Source organism: Carcharodon carcharias, chromosome 6 (genome assembly GCF_017639515.1).
Source record: "Carcharodon carcharias isolate sCarCar2 chromosome 6, sCarCar2.pri, whole genome shotgun sequence".
Taxonomy (NCBI): domain Eukaryota; kingdom Metazoa; phylum Chordata; class Chondrichthyes; order Lamniformes; family Lamnidae; genus Carcharodon; species Carcharodon carcharias.
This window is the reverse complement of record NC_054472.1, coordinates 142,901,706-142,923,248: the sequence shown is the minus strand read 5'-3', so window position 1 is coordinate 142,923,248 and position 21,543 is coordinate 142,901,706. Positions and strand designations below refer to the sequence as shown.

Below are 21,543 nucleotides of genomic sequence, written 5' to 3'. Positions count from 1 at the left end.
TTAGATTCAAATGTTTCAGATAATTAATTAGTGCATATCTGAGCAGGCAAACCTTGCTTTGCACTCTAGTGCTTTGATAGATAAATCTACTATGTGCTACACTAAGCCACAGAGGAAGGTAAGTCCCCAATCCTAATGAGTTGACCTTTATGATCACATAACTTATTGACAGCGATTTTAAGATGAACATTGGTCACTTGGCTAGAGTGGGTGGCTGCCAATATTTATGAAATCTCATTTGTATTTTCAGAAAAAGAGCAAAGAATGCTGTATGATGTTGACTGTACAACAACAATGCAATGTAACACTTGTTTTTCTCTTTTGTCTCTACAGAAACTGGAAGAAAAATTCAGACTTAACAGGCGTGAACTGATAGCATTTGAATTTCCAGTGTTAGTGGCCTTGGAATTTGCTCTTCATCTTTCTGAAAATGAGGTGCTGCCACACTACAGAAGACTTACCCAGAACTCTTAGCCCAGGCTATGTATTAGCTGGAGAGGCTGAGGCTCTTGTGATAAGCATGTGTCCTCCCACACCATCCCCAGTGGATCTCCAAGTGCTGCTGGAAGTAAACTAAATACGAAGAACTTTAAAGATTGGAATAGCTTTCTGTAACATATGCGTGTACTGATAAGCCACTGCATAAAACAAACAGATCTATTTTTATATATCCACTGATGGAAATGCACTTTCGTGGCCCGAAGATGTAGCGTTGATGTTTTTCTCAGTCTATATTTCTGAACACGATGTCTATTTATTTAACATCGACTATCAATTCTGAACAACAGTTAAATTGTTTTAATATGAAGAATTTTGAAGAACAGTTTCTGTTTCTTCTACATTATATACTGAATTATCATATGATTGTTTCTTAAGGAATTTACTTCCAAACACTGAACTTTTTCCAGTATTACCAAACAGATTAGAGTGAAAAAAAATTTGTTAACTTTATACATTTGTGTATGAAGCTGTTCCTTTCCCTTGCCCATATTACATTTTTACAAGTGTCCCTGTTGTGGAGCACTACTGAATGATGGAGATGAGTAAGACTGCACTCTTTAGTTTCATAAACATGCTCTATGTTAGAGTTCATATTGAGCACGTTTGTTGTGCTGTGTTGGGGTTTTAGTCTTTAAAAAATAACTTTTTGTTGAACCATTGATGTAAAATTGGTATAAATCCGATTGCTGGATTTATTTTTTTTCTCTTCCTTATCTGGCATTACTTTTCCAATGTTTTATTATCTTTTGATAATGCTTGACTGGTGAGATATTTGAATGATGAGCTTTTGCACTTCATCTTTGCACTGTTAGCTGATGAAAACAAGCCATATTTATCAGAACAAACAAGCACAAACTTAGGCCAGTATCTGTTACTACATTCTGTTTTCTGCTGGTGACTTAGAGCAAAGACAATATATTGTTCTGAAAAATACAAACAGGTTTAACAAAGTACAGACCTACCAACCAGAAATGCTGAATGTACAAACACAATTAACCCAATTTCCCCAGTGATAATTCAGATTTCTAATTTTCAACAAATTCTATTCAAAAGTGAATTCCAGTTCATATGCATTTTTCATGTTAAAGATCATATACTGTACCTTATACTGTCGCTTTGAAAACTGATTTACTGAGTAAAACAAGTTGTTTCAAACATTTATTTTGTAAATCTGGTCTATATAAACACATCTGCACCAACCTATACTATTTTGTATAAAATAAAAACACTAAAAAGTTACATGAAAATTCAAATAATGGTATTTTGGAAATTCTATTACAACACAAAAACTCTGTTTTGCCAGAGTGGTATTTTAAGGAGCATCCTTGTGCAACCTCCTAGTAGCTGTCTTGTACGCTCTTCATCCTGTCTTCTGCTCCTATGAGGGGTATCTGCTGTGACTAAAGCTTTGGAGGTACAAGGTAGCTGAGCTTTTGTTATGGACAATTCAGATGGGTGGCCTTTAGCTGCTCTGAGGCTCTGAACCATTGCTCACTAGTTTACTGGCAGATTGAGCAGCCCCTAGCATTTACTGGTGTATGCCAGTCTGCCTTCTGAGGTAGCCTGGGTCCACGATACCTGCATTGAAGTCCTCTACAACAAAGGTAATGTATGATCTTGCCCTCTGCTTAACTTGCACCTCCACTATCCTATCTTCCTACATACCTCCTGCAGATCTCATGGCACTGAGAGGGCAGATTCAGCCTCTGGTTGACAATTGACAGCCTCTCTGACAACATAGCATTCCCTTAGCACTCCACTGGACTGTCAGTCTGGATCATGTCCTTATACTCCTCAGAGATTTGAACTCATGATTTGCGATTGAGAGTCAAGAGTGAATTGAAAGAAGCGCTGTACAATCTGCAAAGATTACTGGTAAAGTCAGAGGATTGGTCAGATTTTAAGAACGAACAAAAAATGACTAAAAAAAAAGGGAGAAATTAAAGTATCAGAGGAAACCAGCTAGTAATATAAAAATAGACATTGAGTTTCTACAAGTGCTTAATAAGTAAAGAGGAACTAAAACTGGTGTTGGTCCTCAAGATGGAGAGTTTGGGGAATTGATAATGAAAAACAAGGAAATGGTGGAGGCTTTGAACAGGTATTTTGTGTCTGTCTTCACTGTCGAAGACTTAGAAAGCATCCCAAAGATACTTGAAAATCAAGAGGTGAAAGAAAGGGATGAACTTAATCCCCATCACCAGGGAAAAGGTGCTGGGAAAACTATTGGACCCAAAGGCTGACAAGTCCCCAAAAGCAGATGGCTTGCATCTTCAGATCTTAAAAGAAGTGGCTTCAGAAATAGAGGCATGAGTTAAAATCTCCAAAATTCTGGAATTTTCTGGAAGGATCCAGTGGATTGAAAAATAGTTAATGTAACACCTTTATTCAAGAAAGGAGGGAGGCAAAAAGGAAACTACAAGCCAGTTAGCCTAACATCTGTCTTAGGGAAATTGCTAAATCCATTATTAAGGAAGTTATAGCAGGATACTTAGAAAATCATAATGTGATCAGGGCAGAGACAATATGGTTTTGTAAAAGAGAAATCATGTTTAGCTAATTTATTAGATATTTTTGAGAAAGTACTAAGCAAGGTGGATAAAGGAGAGCCTGCAGATGTAGTGCACTTGGATTTCCGTAAGGCATTTGAGTAGGTGCCACATCAAAGGTTACTATACAAGATGAGAGCACATGATGTAGGATGGAACACGTTAGCATGGATAAAGAATTTGGTAGGAAACAGGAAGCAAAGTAAGGATAAATGGGTCTTTTTTGGATTGGCAAGCTGTAATAGTGGAGTGAGACAGGGATCAGTGCTGGACCCCAACTATTTATAATCTATATCGATCACTTGGATGAAGGGAGTGAATGTATGGTAGCTAAATTTGCCAAAGACACCAAGATTGGTAGGAAAGTAAGCTGTCAAGAGGAGGTAAAGAGTCTGCAAAGGGATATAGGCAGGTTAAGTGAATGGACAAAAATTTGGCAGATGGAGTATAATGTGGGAAAATATGAACTTGTCCACTTTGGCAGGAAGAATAGAAAGGCAGCAAATTATTTAAATAGAGATTGTAGAACTTGGTGGTATAGAGGAAACTGGGTGTCCTTGGGTACTATACAAGATGAGAGCACATGTAGGGTGGAACACATTAGCATGGATTAAGAATTCGATAGCGAACAGGAAGCAGAGAATAGGGATAAATGGGTCTTTTTTTGGATTGGCAAGCTGTAAATAGTGGAGTGACACAAGGATCTGTGTCCCTCATGAACCTGGGTGCATGAATCACAACAAGTTAGCATGCAGGTACAGCAAGTGATTAGGAAGGCAAATGGAATGTTGGTATGTATTGCAAGTGGAATGGAGTATAAAAGTAGGGAAGTTTTATTGCAGCTGTATAGGGCCTTGGTGAGACCACATCTGGAGTAACGTGTGTAGTTTTGGTCTCCTTACTTGAAAAATATGATTGCAAGAGAAGCAATTTCGAGAATGTTCACTTGAATCATTCCTGGGATGAAGGGCTAATGAAGAAAGGTTGAATAGGTTGAGTCTGTACCCAGTGGAGTTCAGAAGAATGAGAGGTGATCTAACTGAAACAACAAAATGAAATTGAGATCACAAACAGATCAGCTATGATTATATCAAATGGCAAAGCAGGCTCAAAAGGCCGAATGGCGCACTGCTGCTCCTAGGTCCTATTGTTCTAATGTAAGAATGCTTCCTATATTTTTGGGAGTGATGGAATTTCTATGACTTAGTGCCTATATTCACTACATTATATATGTGATGAAATTTTTTTTTGATTTTTATGCAATAAAATACACTTTTTGCAAACCTCTTAAAGTGTGACTGAGCCAATAAGATGCTGTACCTGTTGTAGGAAATATGGCAGCATAATTGCACATAGCAGAGTCCCACCAGTGGCAATGCAATAAATGGCCACATAATCTGACTTAATTAGGTTAATTGAGAGGTTAATGTTGGCCAATATTAAGGGATCTTTTAGGTCCAACTGAGAGGGTAGATGTGGCTTCTGTCTGACATCGCATCCAAATGACAATACCTGTGGGAATACTCCCTGAGCATGACACCAGAGTGTCACCTGAATTATGCCTTCTAGTCTCTCGAGTGAGGTTTGAACCTGTTGTATGTGACTAAAAGGCAGGGATGTTACCACTGAGCCAAATCCACTGTAATATTTGCCTTCACCCCAATTTAAAACTGACTGGCCTAGAAAAACCCTCAGTGAGAGCGATTTTTAACTACTATTGCTGGGCAAAAAACAGGTGATAGTGGATCAGCAGCTTGCTTCACACCTCACCCAATTCATTCAAGTGAAGTCAATAGAAAAGAGATTGGAGTGAGGTGTAAAATTGGCTGCTTACTCACCATCACCAAGTGATAATTATCCCTAATTAGTGTCATCATGGAAAGCAATGATTCAGACAACTTGAATCAAGGACAAAAACAGAAATATCTGGAAAAACTCAGCAGGTCTGGCAGCATCGGTGGAGAAGAAGAAAGTTGACATTTCAAGTCCTCATGACCCTTCAACAGAACTAAGTAAAAATAGGAGAGGGGTGAAATATAAGCTGATTTAAGGTGGGGGGAGAGAAGTGGGGGTGGTTGTAGGGACAAGCAAGCAGTAATAGGAGCAGATAATCAAAAGATGTCACAGACAAAAGAACAAAGAGTTGTTGAAGGTGGTGATATTATCTAAAAGAATGTGCTAATTAAGAATGGATGGCAGGACACACAAGGTACAGATAGCTCTAGTGGGCGTGCGGTGAAATAAGACTAAAAGGGCATAAAAGGTAAGATTTAAAAATAATGGAAATAGGTAGAAAAAGAAAAATCTATATAAATTATTCGAAAAAATAAAAGGGAGGGAGAAGGAATGGAAAGGGGGTGGGGATAGAGGAGGGAGTTCAAGATCTAAAGTTGTTGAACTCAATATTCAGTCCGGAAGGCTGTAAAGTGCCTAGTCGGAAGATGAGGTGCTGTTCCTCCAGTTTGCGTTGAGCTTCACTGGAACAATGCAGCAATCCAAGGACAGACATGTGGGCAAGAGAGCAGGGTGGAGTGTTAAAATGGCAAGCGACAGGGAGGTCTGCGTCATTCTTGCAGACAGACCGAAAGTGCTCTGCAAAGCGGTCGCCCAGTCTGTGTTTGGTCTCTCCAATGTAGAGGAAACCGCATTGGGAGCAATGAATGCAGTAGACTAAGTTGGGGGAAATGCAAGTGAAATGCTGCTTCACTTGAAAGGAGTGTTTGGGCCCTTGGACGGTGAGGAGAGAGGAAGTGAAGGGGCAGGTGTTGCATATTTTGCGTATGCATGGGGAAGTGCCGTGGGTGGAGGTTGAGGAGTAGGGGGTGATGGAGGAGTGGACCAGGGTGTCACGGAGGGAACGATCCCTACGGAATGCTGCCGGGGGGGGCTGAAGGGAAGATGTGTTTGGTGGTGGCATCATGCTGGAGTTGGCCGGAATGGCGGAGGATGATCCTTTGAATGCGGAGGCTGGTGGGGTGATAAGTGAGGACAAGGGGGACACTATCATGTTTCTGGGAGGGAGGAGAAGGCTTGAGGGCGGATGCGCGGGAGATGGGCCGGACACGGTTGAGGTCCCTGTCAACGACCGTGGGTGGAAAACCTCAGTTAAGGAAGAAGGAGGACATGTCAGAGGAACTGTTTTTGAAGGTGGCATCATCAGAACAGATGCAACAGAGGCGAAGGAACTGGGAGAATGGGATGGAGTCCTTGCAGGAAGCGGGGTGTGAGGAGTTGTAGTCGAGATAGCTGAGGGAGTCGGTAGGCTTGTAATGGATATTGGTGGACAGTCTATCATCAGAAATTGAGACAGGGAGGTCAAGGAAGGGAAGGGAAGTGTCAGAGATGGACCATGTGAAAATGATGGAGGGGTGAAGATTGGAAGCAAAATTAATAAATTTTTGCAGGTCCCAATGAGAGCATGAAGCAGCACCGAAGTAATCATCGATGTACCGGAGAAAGAGTTGTGGGAAGGGGCCGGAGTAGGACTGGAACAAGGAATGTTCCACATACCCCATAAAGTGACAGGCAAAGCTGGGGCCTTGAAAGGACTTGCTTGAGATCTTTGCTCAGTCATTAGAAATTGCTGCTTTTAGCATCATTGCGTTAATTTGGGAATTGATGCAACTGTAGAAATCATTAATATGTACTGTACAGATGGGAATGAGGAGTTATCATTTCACTCATTTCTGGTTACAATGTGAACAAGGCCTCAGAAAACTGCATCTACACAGAAAATGGGCAGTTGGCATTTATGCCTTGGCTCTGCTTGCTGTTTAATCATTTCCAGAAAAATACCAGGTACTTTTGATTAAGAAATGATGTTTAATCACAGCAAGATTGTGACCAGAATCATCTCCCTTGCATCCTTCTGAAATCTAGGATGCATCCTGGATGATTTTTCTACATTGAGTGTTGCCTACCTTTTAAGTGTTTCCTCTATATCTTTCTATCCTAGCCAATTTCCTCCAATTTTAATGTGGCAGGCACAGTATCTTTTTCTGATGGTGGTAATGTCATTGGACTAGTAATCCAGCAACCCAGACCAATGCCCTGAGGATATGGGTTCAAATCCTACTATGGCAGCTGGTAAAATTCAAATTTAGTTAATAAAATCAGGAATTGAAAGTTAGTGTCAGTAATGGTGACTAGAAAACTATTGTGAATTGTTATTAAAACCCCATCTGGTTCCTGCCATCCTTATCTGGTCTGGCCTATATGTGACTCCAGATGCACACAAATATGGTTAACTCTTAACTATCTCTGAAATGGCCTCAAAGGATATTAGGGATGGGCAACAATGCTGGTCTTGGCAGGGATGACTACATCCTATCAAAGAATTTTTTAAAAGGGGTCAATCATGCCCTCTTCCTACACAAAAAGATTTCTTTTTTTGGTCTCGAATCAACCCCACACTTCCTTTCTTTACCCTTTAAATGTTTAGGTAAAGCTCCACTGTTTTATGTTAGCTGCTAATCTTTTCTCATACACCCTTCAAATTAAAAATATCCAGGCCTGCCACACATGTTCAGAGGCTCCATCTTACTTTTCACTCAGGAGTTAAAAAATCAATCCTTTTGCAAAGTAACAGTTGTTGTACTGAAAAAGACATATCAATAGGAATGTACAGAGCAACTTACAATAAAAGGATGGAAGGCAGTGTCAACTTATTTTTTCCTTATGCAATCCTGGTGTGCAATACTTTAAGTGAAGAATAGTGCAATGAAAATTGATCTCTAAAGTTCTTGTATTGCTGCACAGTTAAGAGCTATTGAAGTGCATCAGAAGCCTCCAATGCTGAGGAGGTGGAGGTGGTGGCAAAGTGATGTTATACTAGACTAATAATCCAGAAACCCAGGGAAATGTCTATGGGGACCTGGGGTTTGAATCCCACCATGGCAGATAGTAGAATTTGAATCCAATAAAAACCTGGAATTAAAAGTCTGAAACCATTGCTAATTGATTGTCATAAAAACCCATCTGGTTCACTAATGCCCTTTAGGGAAGGAAATCTGCTGTTCTTACCTGGTCTGGCCTGCATGTGACTCCAAATCCACAGCAATGCAGTTGACTCTTAAATGCTCACTGAATAAGTGTAATAAACAAAACAAAAACAGAATTACCTGGAAAAACTCAGCAGGTCTGGCAGCATCGGCGGAGAAGAAAAGAGTTGACGTTTCAAGTCCTCATGACCCTTCGACAGAACTTGAGTTCGTGTCCAGGAAAGAGCTGAAATATAAGCTGGTTTAAGGTGTGTGTGTGGGGGGCGGAGAGATAGAGAGACAGAGAGGTGGAGGGGGGGGTGTGGTTGTAGGGACAAACAAGCAGTGATAGAAGCAGATCATCAAAAGATGTCAACGACAATAGTACAATAGAACACATAGGTGTTAAAGTTAAAGTTGGTGATATTATCTAAACGAATGTGCTAATTAAGAATGGATGGTAGGGCACTCAAGGTATAGCTCTAGTGGGGTTTTTTTATAATGGAAATAGGTGGGAAAAAGAAAATCTTTATAATTTATTGGAAAAAAAAAGGAAGGGGGAAACAGAAAGGGGGTGGGGATGGGGGAGGGAGCTCACGACCTAAAGTTGTTGAATTCAATATTCAGTCCGGAAGGCTGTAAAGTCCCTAGTCGGAAGATGAGGTGTTGTTCCTCCAGTTTGCGTTGGGCTTCACTGGAACAATGCAGCAAGCCAAGGACAGACATGTGGGCAAGAGAGCAGGGTGGAGTGTTAAAATGGCAAGCGACAGGGAGGTTTGGGTCATTCTTGCGGACAGACCGCAGGTGTTCTGCAAAACGGTCGCCCAGTTTACGTTTGGTCTCTCCAATGCAGAGGAGACCACATTGGGAGCAACGAATGCAGTAGACTAAGTTGGGGGAAATGCAAGTGAAATGCTGCTTCACTTGAAAGGAGTGTTTGGGTCCTTGGACAGTGAGGAGAGAGGAAGTGAAGGGGCAAGTGTTGCATCTTTTGCGTGGGCATGGGGTTGTGCCATAGGAGGGGGTTGAGGAGTAGGGGGTGATGGAGGAGTGGACCAGGGTGTCCCGGAGGGAGCGATCCCTACGGAATGCCGATAAGGGGGGGTGAAGGGAAGATGTGTTTGGTGGTGGCATCATGCTGGAGTTGGCGGAAATGGCGGAGGATGATCCTTTGAATGCGGAGGCTGGTCTGTTCCGATGATGCTACATTCAAAAACAGTTCCTCTGACATGTCCTCCTTCTTCCTTAACCGAGGTTTTCCACCCACGGTCGTTGACAGGGACCTCAACCGTGTCCGGCCCATCTCCCGCGCATCCGCCCTCACGCCTTCTCCTCCCTCCCAGAAACATGATAGGGTCCCCCTTGTCCTCACTTATCACCCCACCAGCCTCCGCATTCAAAGGATCATCCTCCGCCATTTCCGCCAACTCCAGCATGATGCCACCACCAAACACATCTTCCCTTCACCCACCCTTATCGGCATTCCGTAGGGATCGCTCCCTCCGGGACACCCTGGTCCACTCCTCCATCACCCCCTACTCCTCAACCCCCTCCTATGGCACAACCCCATGCCCACGCAAAAGATGCAACACCTGCCCCTTCACTTCCTCTCTCCTCACCGTCCAAGGACCCAAACACTCCTTTCAAGTGAAGCAGCATTTCACTTGCATTTCCCCCAACTTAGTCTACTGCATTCGTTGCTCCCAATGTGGTCTCCTCTGCATTGGAGAGACCAAACGTAAACTGGGCGACCGTTTTGCAGAACACCTGCGGTCTGTCCGCAAGAATGACCCAAACCTCCCGGTCGCTTGCCATTTTAACACTCCACCCTGCTCTCTTGCCCACATGTCTGTCCTTGGCTTGCTGCATTGTTCCAGTGAAGCCCAACGCAAACTGGAGGAACAACACCTCATCTTCCGACTAGGGACTTTACAGCCTTCCGGACTGAATATTGAATTCAACAACTTTAGGTCGTGAGCTCCCTCCCCCATCCCCACCCCCTTTCTGTTTCCCCCTTCCTTTTTTTTCCCAATAAATTATAAAGATTTTCCTTTTCCCACCTATTTCCATTATAAAAAAAACCCCACTAGAGCTATACCTTGAGTGCCCTACCATCCATTCTTAATTAGCACATTCGTTTAGATAATATCACCAACTTTAACTTTAACACCTATGTGTTCTATTGTACTATTGTCGTTGACATCTTTTGATGATCTGCTTCTATCACTGCTTGTTTGTCCCTACAACCACACCCCCCCCTCCACCTCTCTGTCTCTCTATCTCTCCGCCCCCCACACACACACCTTAAACCAGCTTATATTTCAGCTCTTTCCTGGACTCGAACTCAAGTTCTGTCGAAGGGTCATGAGGACTCGAAACGTCAACTCTTTTCTTCTCCGCCGATGCTGCCAGACCTGCTGAGTTTTTCCAGGTAATTCTGTTTTTGTTTTGGATTTCCAGCATCCGCAGTTTTTTTGTTTTTATCAAGAGTAATAAACGTTGGCCCAGCCAGTGATACCAACATCCCATGACTGAATAAAAATAATGATTTCATGTATCTGGATCAGAGTTTCAAAAGAATACTCAGTATTCCTTCTCAATATCAAAATCTCTCAAAGCTTACCATTCAAATACAATAATGGTAGAGAATTCTATAATAATGTTGGTTTAAAATTACTCTCAGAATTGGAAAATATATATGCCTAGAGGCTGCTTGTCTAGTTGCACTATGCAATGTATTTGCTGTTCTTGGCTGCTCCAAAAGGGAAACAATGGTGTAATGAATATAATCAGACATAGTGCACTGATGCAATCACTTATTCAGTGCCAGTTCAGCCTCCCAGCACAGTCAACACCTCCCCGTGCAGACAGGCTGCCTGTCGAGTATCTAGGCAATTGAAGCTTTCTAGTTGAGGTTCACTCACATTATATCTATACTCCCAAGAATCAACCAACAACAGCTTGCATTTATGTAGTGCCTTTAACATAATAAAACATCCCCAAGATAATTCACAGCAGCACAAACACAAACATTGAGCCAAAGAAGGCAACATTAGGACAGGTGACCAAAATCTTGCTCAAAGAGATCAGTTTTAAGAAACAATATGAAGGAGGAGAGAGAAGTGGTGAGATGAAGATAATTAAGGTGGAGCCACCATTAGCAGGCTAAAGGAACAAAGAAAATATATTGGTGAAATTGTACAGTGAGTTCACAATTTACATTCTGCAATTCAGATTATGTTGGTGCATTGCATTAGGCACACAATAATCTGAAAAAAAGTCCATTCCGGCATAGTTCTGCTGTAATTTAGACTGGAATTTCATGGGATGGCTGGAAACTAGGCAGTTTATTTGGGCAAAAACAGAATTACCTGGAAAAACTCAGCAGGTCTGGCAGCATCGGCGGAGAAGAGTTGACGTTTCGAGTCCTCATGACCCTTCGACAGAACTTGAGTTCGAGTCCAAGAAAGAGTTGAAATATAAGCTGGTTTAAGGTGTGTGTGTGGGGGGCGGAGAGATAGAGAGACAGAGAGGTTGGGGGGCGGGGTGGTGTGTGGTTGTAGGGACAAACAAGTAGTGATAGAAGCAGATCATCAAAAGATGTCAACGACAATAGTACAATAGAACACATAGGTGTTAAAGTTAAAGTTGGTGATATTATCTAAACGAATGTGCTAATTAAGTTTATTTGGGCAGTTGGGGCAGAGCCTCCATCTACACAATACATAGTAATCATCATAGAGGGAGGGCTGGAGGTAACAATTGATTACATCTGGAATTCCCACACTGCAGAAATGCCATGAAAGGTATAACTGTCAGACCAAGCTGACAACCACTACTGTGGTGTACCAGGTGGTGATTGTGGCTTGGGCCTCAAATCTAAACAGCCAGTAGGTTCATTGTTTAAGATTTACAGTGCGGGTCAGAGGTTTACTTCTTTCATTCTGGAAGCCAGTACCTTCCACCTGGACCACCACTTGCCAGCTTCAAATGCCCATATCTGCCTGAAGTGATATGAGCAACTCACTATTAGAATGTAAATCTGGGTCAAAGATGGAGATTTCCAAATAGTACCACTAAAATGTGCCCCATCATGGGATGCTGTGGCAATATGTTCATTCAGAAAGCTACACTGCAAACTGCAAGTACATTTGATAGATTTTTCTGCCTATTCACCCTGGTCTGTGTTTGTACAAATTGTCTCATGTTTGAAACAAGGACCTAAACAAAGTGATTGCAACATTATAGTTAAATGTGTTTAATTCTAATGTTTTGAGAATCAGATTATTTAAAATAATTCTGTGCTAAAGAAGCAATAACTTTGGGAATATATTAAAACATTCCTTCTCTTGTTAATAACAGTACAGTACAATAAAATACAATAAACCTTACACTATCTGGAGGGAAATGAAAATATAATGTGAGGCATACTTAATCCTCAATCAGATTTCAAACTGAACTATAATAATAATTAAGCCAAGTTTCAAGTATCTGTGCCCTCCCATTAATTGTACAGACGCTTGAAGTACTATATTCTCCAAGAATCTCAATGTTCAGAACATACAAGCAACAGTATTTTAACTCACAATATAGTGTTTTACAGTTTGAATAACTGTAGAGCTGTTAAGTAATCATTACTTGTTTGATAAGCCAAAGGGATCTCTCTTTTAGGGATTCAAATTGATCAGATTGTTGTTGGTGCTGTCAGCAAAGCAATAATTAAATTATTTATTTCAACTCTTTCTTGGACTCGAACGCAAGTTCTGTCGAAGGGTCATGAGGACTCGAGACGTCGACTCTTTTCTTCTCCGCCGATGCTGCCGGACCTGCTGAGTTTTTCCAGGTAATTCTGTTTTTGTTTTCAATAATTAAATTCCTGTTTTCATCCATATGTAAGACTATGTGGATCAGTAAAAGTAAACTTATGGAGAAATGCTTGGTAAGCAAACTGGCCTTTCACCTCCATGGCCTGAGTTTGAACCCAGCCCAAACTAGTGGAATGAAAGTCTCATCCTTCCACTTACTGAGTCCTAAATGAAAGTCTGTGAAGTTCATGTCCATATGCACAAAGACGTGGACAACATCCAGGCTAGGGCTGATAAGTGACAAGTAACATTCGTGCCACACAAATGCCAGGCAATGACCGTCTCCAACAAGAGGGAATCCAACCATCTTCCCTTGATATTCAACAGCACTACCATCTCTGAAACCCCCACCATCAACATCCTTGTTTCCTCATGGGGTGTGGGGGGGTGGGGGTGTGGGGGGCGGTGGTGGGGGGCAGGAAGAGGGTTACCATTGAACAAAAATTTAAATTTTCTAGCCATATACAAGAACAAGTCAGAGGCTGGGAATTGTGTGGCAAGGATCTCACCTCCTGTTGCCCTAAAGCCTGTCCACCATCGACAGGGCACAAGTCAAGAATGTGATGGAATATTATTCAGCTGCCTGGAAGAGTGCAGCTGCAACAACACTCAAGAAGCTTGACACCATCCAGGACAAAGCAGCCCATTTGGTCAGCATGCCATCCACCACCTTAAACATTAACTCCCTCCGCCACTGGCAACAGTGTACCATCTACAAGATGACTGCAGTAACTCACCAAACAGCACCTGAAGGACAAAGGCAGCAACTGCAAGTTCTTCTCCAAGCCAGACAGCATCTTGACTTGGGACTATATCGTCATTCTTTTACTGCTGCTAGGTCAAAATCCTGGAACTCCCTCCCCCACGGTACTGTGGGTGTACTTACAAAACATAGACTGCAGCATTCAACAAGACCATCACCACCTTCTCAAGTGCAATTAAGGATGAGCAATCATTGCTGGCCTAGCCAGTGACACACACCCGGATAAAAATAGATGAGCTTCCAAAGTCTCAAACCAGTTTGTAGTAGGCACAGGCTCCCATAATTCCCCATAAATTAATCACCTCATGAAGAGAAGCTGAAAGGATGGGATAGTGTATGAAAAGTGTAAATTCACATTGATTCAGTATGTGATCTTCTTTTGAGGTTCAGGCTAAACTACATTATTGAAGCAGAACATATATCTGCTGGGCAAAATCTGACTGATTGATGCTTACTTTGGCAGCTTGATTTCAACTCACCCTCCATGACAGAAATTGGGTGGAGACAGTTCGAGTTAGGGTAGTGACCACTTATGTATTAACATATTGTGTACTGGTGTTAACCTGGTCTTTTGACCAGGCGAACAGGACACACACAGGAAGGCAGGCGCATCCTTCTATAAATATGCAAAACGGGGCCGATTATGTCATTAGGAACTGCTCAGTAATTTTAGTTGGAGGCCTCGTGGAGGGCCAATGATGATTTTTCTATGAGGCAGACCTACTGGGACAGAGGCTTGTAACCGGAGCCTCTGGACCCCCATGCAGCTCATTAAGGAGTCGTGTGCAGCTCCCCACCTTGATCGATCAAACCCATTTGATAGTAATTAAATGACTTGTTTCCTTTCTTTTAACTTTTATTAACATTGTACTTGTGAGGAAATATCATTCAAGTAAAAACTTTTTTGTAAGAGCTTTTGGAATGTTGTTGAAATGTGGCTCCGTGGTGTTTTTCATTGTTACTGGTATTTGAGGTGGTGGTGTCGTGATATTGTTACAATCCAGAGATCCCAGGGTAATGCTCTAGGGGCCTGAGTTTGAATCCCACCATGGCAGATGGTGGAATTAAACGTCCAGTGATGACCATACATCCATTGTCGATTGTCACAATAAACCCACCTGGTGACACAAAGATTGGCCAGGTGGTTAACAGTGAGATTGAATGTCTTGGGCTACAGGAAGATATAGACGGGATGATCAAATGAGCAGATAAGTGGCAGATGGAATTTGACCCTGAAAAGTGTGAGGTGGTACATTTTGGAAGGAGTAATTTGAGAAGGAAGTATTCAATGACACTAGGAAGTTCTGAGGAACAAAGGGGCCTTCGTGTGTGCATCCATAGATCTCTGAAGGTGGAGGGGCATGTTAGTGGGGTGGTGAAAAAGGCATATGGGACACTTGCCTTTATCAGTCGAGACATAGATCACAAAAGTAGGGAGATCATGTTGGAGTTGTATAGAACCTTGGTGAGGCCACAGCTGGAATACTGTGTGCAGTTCTGGTCACCAAATTATAGGAAGGATGTGATTGCACTGGAGGGAGTGCAGAGGGTATTCACCAGGATGTTTCCTGGGATGAAACATTTAAGCTTTGAAGAGAAGTTGGATAGACTTGGGTTGGTTTCGTTTGAGCAGAGAAGACTGAGGGGTGACCTGATCGAAGTGTACAAGATTATGAGGGGCATGGACAGGGTGGATAGGGAGCAGCTGTTTCCCTTAGTTGAAGGATCAGTCACGAGGGGAAATAAGTTCAAGGTGAAGGGCAGGACGTTTAGGGGGGATGTGAGGAAAAACTTTTTTACCCAGAGGGTGGTGACGGTCTGGAATGCGCTGCCTGGGAGGGTGGTGGAGGTGGGTTGCCTCACATCCTTTAAAAAGTACCTGGATGAGCACTTGGCATGTCATAACATTCAAGGCTATGGGCTAAGTGCTGGTAAATGGGATTAGGTAGGTAGGTCAGGTGTTTCTCATGTGTCGGTGCAGAATTGATGGGCTGAAGGGCTTCTTCTGCACTGTGATTCTGTGATTCTGATGCGTTAATGCCCTTTAGGGAAAGAAATCTGTCGACCTTACCTGGTCTGGCCTACATGTGACTCCAGACCCACAGCAATATGGTTGACTCTTAAATGCCCTCTGAACAAGAGCAATTAGGGAAGGGTAAAAAATGCTGGCCAAGGCAATGACGCCCATATCCCATGAGCAAATAAAAAAAAAGTGTTGGAAGGGGTCAACAACACTGCTATCAAGTGGCACTTGCTTAGCAATAACCCGCTCATTGATGCTCAACTTGTGTTACACCAGGATCACACAGTACCTGACCTCATCACAGCCTAGGTTCGAACATGGACAAAAGACCTGAACACCAGAGGTGAGGTGAGGGCAGCTGCCCTTGATGTCATGGCAGCATTTGACAGAGTGTGGTATCAAGAAGCCCTAGAGTCAATGGGAATCAGGGATAAAACTCTACCCTGGTTGGTGTTATACCTAGCACAAAGGAAGATGGTTGTGGTTGTTGGAGGTCAGTCATCTCAGCTGCAGGACATCACAGCAGGAGTTCTTCAGGGTAGTGTCCTAGGCCAAACCATCTTCAGCTGTTTCATCACTGACCTTCCTTCCATCAGAAGGTCAGAAGTGGGGATATTCGCTAATGATTTTACAATATTCTGCACAATTGAAGACTCCTCAGATACTGAAGCAGCCCATGTCCAAATGCAGCAAGACTTGGACAACATCCAGGCTTGGGCTGACAAGTGGCAACTAATATTCGTGCCACACTAGTGCCAGGCAATGACCATCTCCAACAAGAGAGAATCTAACCAGCGCCCATTGACATTCAATGGCCTTACCATCGCCCCTTGACATTCAATGGCCTTACCATCGCCCCTTGACATTCAATGGCATTACCATCACTGAATCACCCACTATCAACATCCTGGGGGGGTTACATTGACCAGAAACTGAACTGGACTAGCCTTATCAATACCATGGCTACAAAAACAGGTCAGAGACTAGGAATCCTGTGATGAGTAACTCACTTCATGACTCCCCAAAGCCTGTCCACCATCTACAAGGCACAAGTCAGGAGTGTGATGGAATATTCTCCACTTGCCTGGATGAGTGCAGCTCCAACAACACTCAAGTAGCTCGACACCATCTAGGACAAAGCAGCTCACCTAATCCACTCCATCCACAAACATTCACTCCCTCCACCACTGAGGCACAGTGGCATCAGCATTTACCATCTACAAGATGCACTGCAGGAACTCATCAAGTGTCCTTAGAAAGCACCTTCCAAACCCACGGCCACTACTATCTAGAAAGACAAGGGCAGCAGATGCATGGGAACACCACCACCTGGAAGTTCCCCTCCAAGTCACTCACTATCCTGACTTGGAAATATATCGCCGTTCCTTTACTGTTGCTGGGTCAAAATCCTGGAACTTCCTTCCTAACAGCACTTACACCACATGGATTGCAGCGGTTCACCACCTTTTCAAGGGCAATTAGAAATGGGCAATAAATGCTGGCCTAGCCAGCGAAGCCCACATCCCATGAATTAATGAAAAAAAAAATTGAGTAACATCATTGCAACTTTTAAGATATTGTGTTATTGACTAAATTTTTAAAAATGGCTGTCTTGTTATTAACGTTGTCAATGTCTGTACGAGGAGGTGGCTTGTGGGCCGGAAGAGGCCCAGGCAGTTTTGTTTTAAGATATCATCATTGGTTTCCTTGTGGACCAGGAGTGTTCTTTTGCACCTCACAAGGAATCTGTGTGCTTCTCACTTCAGTCTCTCCCTGATATTGATTGCAAGCAGCAACTGGGGACAACATAGGATAGCGTGCAATTAGAATTCGGTTGGCCAACAAACTCATTTACCCAAGAAATAAATGTGGCAATGAGGATAAAGAATAAAAGAAAATAAATTTCAAGACAGGTGAGCAAAGCATTGGAAATAGCATCTGTACTTACTTATAAAATAGGCGACAGCCAGCAATCGGAGCAGAAAGCAGTGCTGCAATTTGAAATTCAAAAAAAACACTGCAGAATCACAATTGCGGGGTTCCTGCCGAAACTCAAAAAGAGCACAAAACCCAGCAGAGAAAAGCTGACAGCTGCAAAGACTGAGTTAAAAGAAAACAGTGACTGCTCTTAAAGTGACAATGCATTTAAACTGGTAAATACATGAAAAATGGCCATGGACAGAAAATTATATTAGACCCCAGAGAAAGGGCAACTCCATGGTCAGCCAAACACCTAAATTCATCATTACATGGAAAGCTTATCGGAAGTGCAGTCCCCATGCAGTCGTTCACGATGCTGCAGGTCGGGTGTATCGATCCCTTAGACCCCATTTCAGATGGCTGGTCTCAGTATGTCAAATGCCTAGCATTCTTTTTTACTGTGAACGACATCGCTGGGGCAGAGAATAAGAGGGCGATTCTTATGTCCTCATGCGGGAGCAAAAGATACATGTTGATCCGCAGCCTTACATCACCTAGCGCCTCAGACTCGAAGACTTTCGATGAGTTAATAAAAATTGTACAGAGCCACCTGAGACCAAAGCCCTCAGTTACTATGGAACGCTTCAAGTTCAATTCAAGGAACAGGCTTCCAGAGGAGACAATAGCTGACTATGTGGCTGTTTTAAAGGCATTAACTGAGCATTGTGAATTTGGAACATCCATTAGTGATATGTTGAGAGACCAGCTGATGTGCGGGATTGAGATGATACTATCCAAACGCAATTGCTGGCCAAACCTAGTCTAGACTTCAATAAGGTATTAGAATTAACTGCTGCGATAGAAACTACTGTTATAAATTCCCAAGTTATACAAGATACACAAAATGGCACCGTCCATCTGGTCAAGCGGAACAATCTGGCAACAAAAGGCATGAAAACTTCAGGCTCCATGGAAAGGTGGGAAACACTCTCTAGCTCCAGACCATTGAAAAACAATGGTACTGCAGTGAAAACCCACAAAATGAGTGAAAGAAATACATCCAGGCCTCCAGTGAGCAAATGACAACTCAGACAAATCGAGTGCTTTTTCTGCCACTGCTATGGCTGCATAAGGCGGCCCTGCAGAGAAAGGTTAAAACAACGTTATAAAGGCAGAAGGAAAAATCATGAAACATGCCTTATGGAAGATCGAGAAGAAATAGAATCAGGCATCCATTCATATATACCCTTAAAGTGGGTAGAGGCGAGCCAATCCAAGTAGCCATTGCAGTTAACGGACAACCCATTAAGATGGAAGTTGATACGGGAGTGTTGATGTCTGTCCTTGGAGAGCATACATTTAGATATCTGAGTAAAGGAACCCATCCTTTGAAGTTAAAAGTTTCGGACACAAAGCTGAGGACATACACGGGCGAAGAAATAAATGTGAAAGTGTATGTCAAGTCAAGGTGCAGTATGAGGAACAGTCTGCACAATTACCCTTATTTGTAATGTCAGACAAGGGACCGAGTCTCCTTGGAAGGAACTGGCTGGAAGAAATAAATCTTGAGGGCCCGCTAAGTTCCCAATTCGAAACCAGAAGTGTTGCTGCAAGAAAAAATAAGTACACAAAGACCCAACGGAGGGAGCCTGTAGAAGGGGAGGGATGGCAGAGTGGTATTGTTGCTGGACTAGTAATCCAGAGACCCAGGGTAATGTAATGCAATGCTCTGGTGACCCAGGTTCAAATCCTGTGGAATTTGAATTTAATAAGAATCTGGAATTACAAGTCCACTGATAACTATTGTTGTAAAAACCCATCTGGTTCAGTAATGCCCTTCAAGGAAGGAAATCTGTCGCCCTAACCTGGTCTTGCCTACATGTGGCTCCAGATCCACAGCAATGTGATTGACTCTGAAATGGCCTAGCAAGCCATTCAGTTGTAACAAACCTCAACAGAGTCACAAAAAAGGAATGAAATTGGACAGATCATCCTGGCATCACCCTTGACATTGGCAATCTCAGCCATGTCAACTGTGCAAAGTCTTCCTTACTAACATCTGGGGCTAGTGCCAAAATTGGGAGATTTGTCTCACAGATTAGTCAACCAATAGCCCGACATAGTCATCCTCATATAATTATAACTTAAACATAATGTCCCAGACTCCACCATTACCATCCCTGGGTATGTCCAGGACAGACCCAGCAGAGATGGCGGCACAGTGGTATACAGTCAGGAGGGAGTTGCCCTGGACCTCATGAAGTCTCATGGCATCAGGTCTAACATGGGAAATGAAACCTCATGCTGATTACCATGTACTGCCTTCCCTCAGCTGATGAATCATGTTGAACACCACTTGGAGGAAGCACTGAGGGTGGCAACGGTGCAGAATGTTCTCTAGGTGTGGGACTTCAATGTCCATAACCAAGAGTGGCTTGGCAGCACCACTGACTGGCTGAGTCTAAATGACATAGCTGCTAGACTGGGTCTGCGGGAAGTGGTGAGGGAACCAACAAGAGGGAAAAACATTCTTGACCTCATCCTCACCAACCTGCCTGTCGCAGATGCATTTGTCCATGACAGTATCGGTAGGAGTGACCACTGCACAGTCATTGAGGAAACCCTCATCATGTTGTGTGGCACTACCACCATGCTAAATGGGATAGATTTTGAACAGATCGAGCAACCCTAAAATGGGCATCCATGAGGTGCTGTGGGGCAGCAGCAGAATTGTACTCAAACACCATCTGTAACCTCATGACCCAGCATATCCCCCAGTCTACCATCAAGCCAGGGGATCAACTCTGGTTCAATGCTGAGTGCAGGAGGGCATGCCAGGAACAGCACCAGGCATACCTAAAAATGTCAACCTGGTGAAGCTATAAAGCAGGACTATTTGTGTTCCAAACAGCATAAACAGCAAGTGATAGACAGAGCTAAGCGATCCCACAATCAACGGATCAAATCTAAGCTTTGCAGTCCTGCTACATCCAGTCACGGATGGTGGTGAACAATTAAACAACTCACTGGAGGAGGTGGCTCCATGAATACCCACAACCTTAATGATGGGGGAGCTCAGCACATTAGTGCAAAAGATAAGGCTAAAGCATTTGCAACAATCTTCAGCTAGAATTGCTGAGTGGATGACCCATCTCGGCCTCCTCCGGAGGCCCCCAGCATCACAGATGCCAGTCCTCAGCCAATTCGATTCACTCCACATGATATCAAGAAACGGCTAAAGTCACTGGCTACTGTAGAGTCTATGGGCCCTGACAACATTCTGGCAATAGTACTGAAGACTTGTGATCCAGAACTTGCCACACCCCTACCCAGGCTGTTCCAGTGCAACTCCAACACTAGCATCTATCCGGTTCTGTGGAAAGTTTCCCAGGTATACACAAAAAGCAGGACAAATCTAACCTAGCCAATTACCGCCCCATCAGTCTACTATCCATCATCACTAAAGTAATGGAGGGGTCATCAACCTTGCTATCAAGAGGCAGTTGCTTAGCAATAATCTGCTCACTGATGCCCAGTTTGGGTTCTGCCAGGGCTACTCAGCTCCTGACCTCTTTACAAAAGAGCTAAACTCCCAAGGTGAGTGACTGCCCTTGACATCAATGCAGCATTTAACTGAATGTGGCATCATGGAGCCCTAGCAAAACTGGAGGCAATGGGAAACTGGGGGATCTCTTCGCTGGTTAGAGTTATACCTAGCACAAAGGAAGATGGTTGTGGTTGTTGGAGGTCAGTCATCTCAGCTCCAGGACAACATTGCAGGAGTTCCTCAGGGTACTGTCCTCGGCCCAACTATTTCAGTTTCTTCAACAATGACCTTTCTTCCATCATAGGGTCAGAAGTAGGGATGTTCGCTGATGATTGCGCAATGTTCAGCACCATTTGCAACTCCTCAGATACTGAAGCAGTCCATGTCCAAATGCAG

At 43.2% G+C, this 21,543-nt stretch overlaps 1 protein-coding gene across 5 annotated transcripts in view; it reads left to right on the top strand.

Annotated features, from left to right (window-relative positions):
• cables1 (Cdk5 and Abl enzyme substrate 1) overlaps nucleotides 1-1,660 on the top strand; it is a 197,659-nt gene extending 195,999 nt beyond the window's left edge. For all 5 annotated transcript variants that reach the window (XM_041190410.1, XM_041190409.1, XM_041190408.1 and 2 more), the window contains one exon: nucleotides 334-1,660. In XM_041190410.1, the coding sequence (XP_041046344.1) occupies nucleotides 334-373 (40 nt within the window). In that variant the 3' untranslated portion in view covers nucleotides 374-1,660. The remainder of the gene's footprint in view (nucleotides 1-333) is intronic.
• Nucleotides 1,661-21,543: the final 19,883 nt, after the last annotated feature.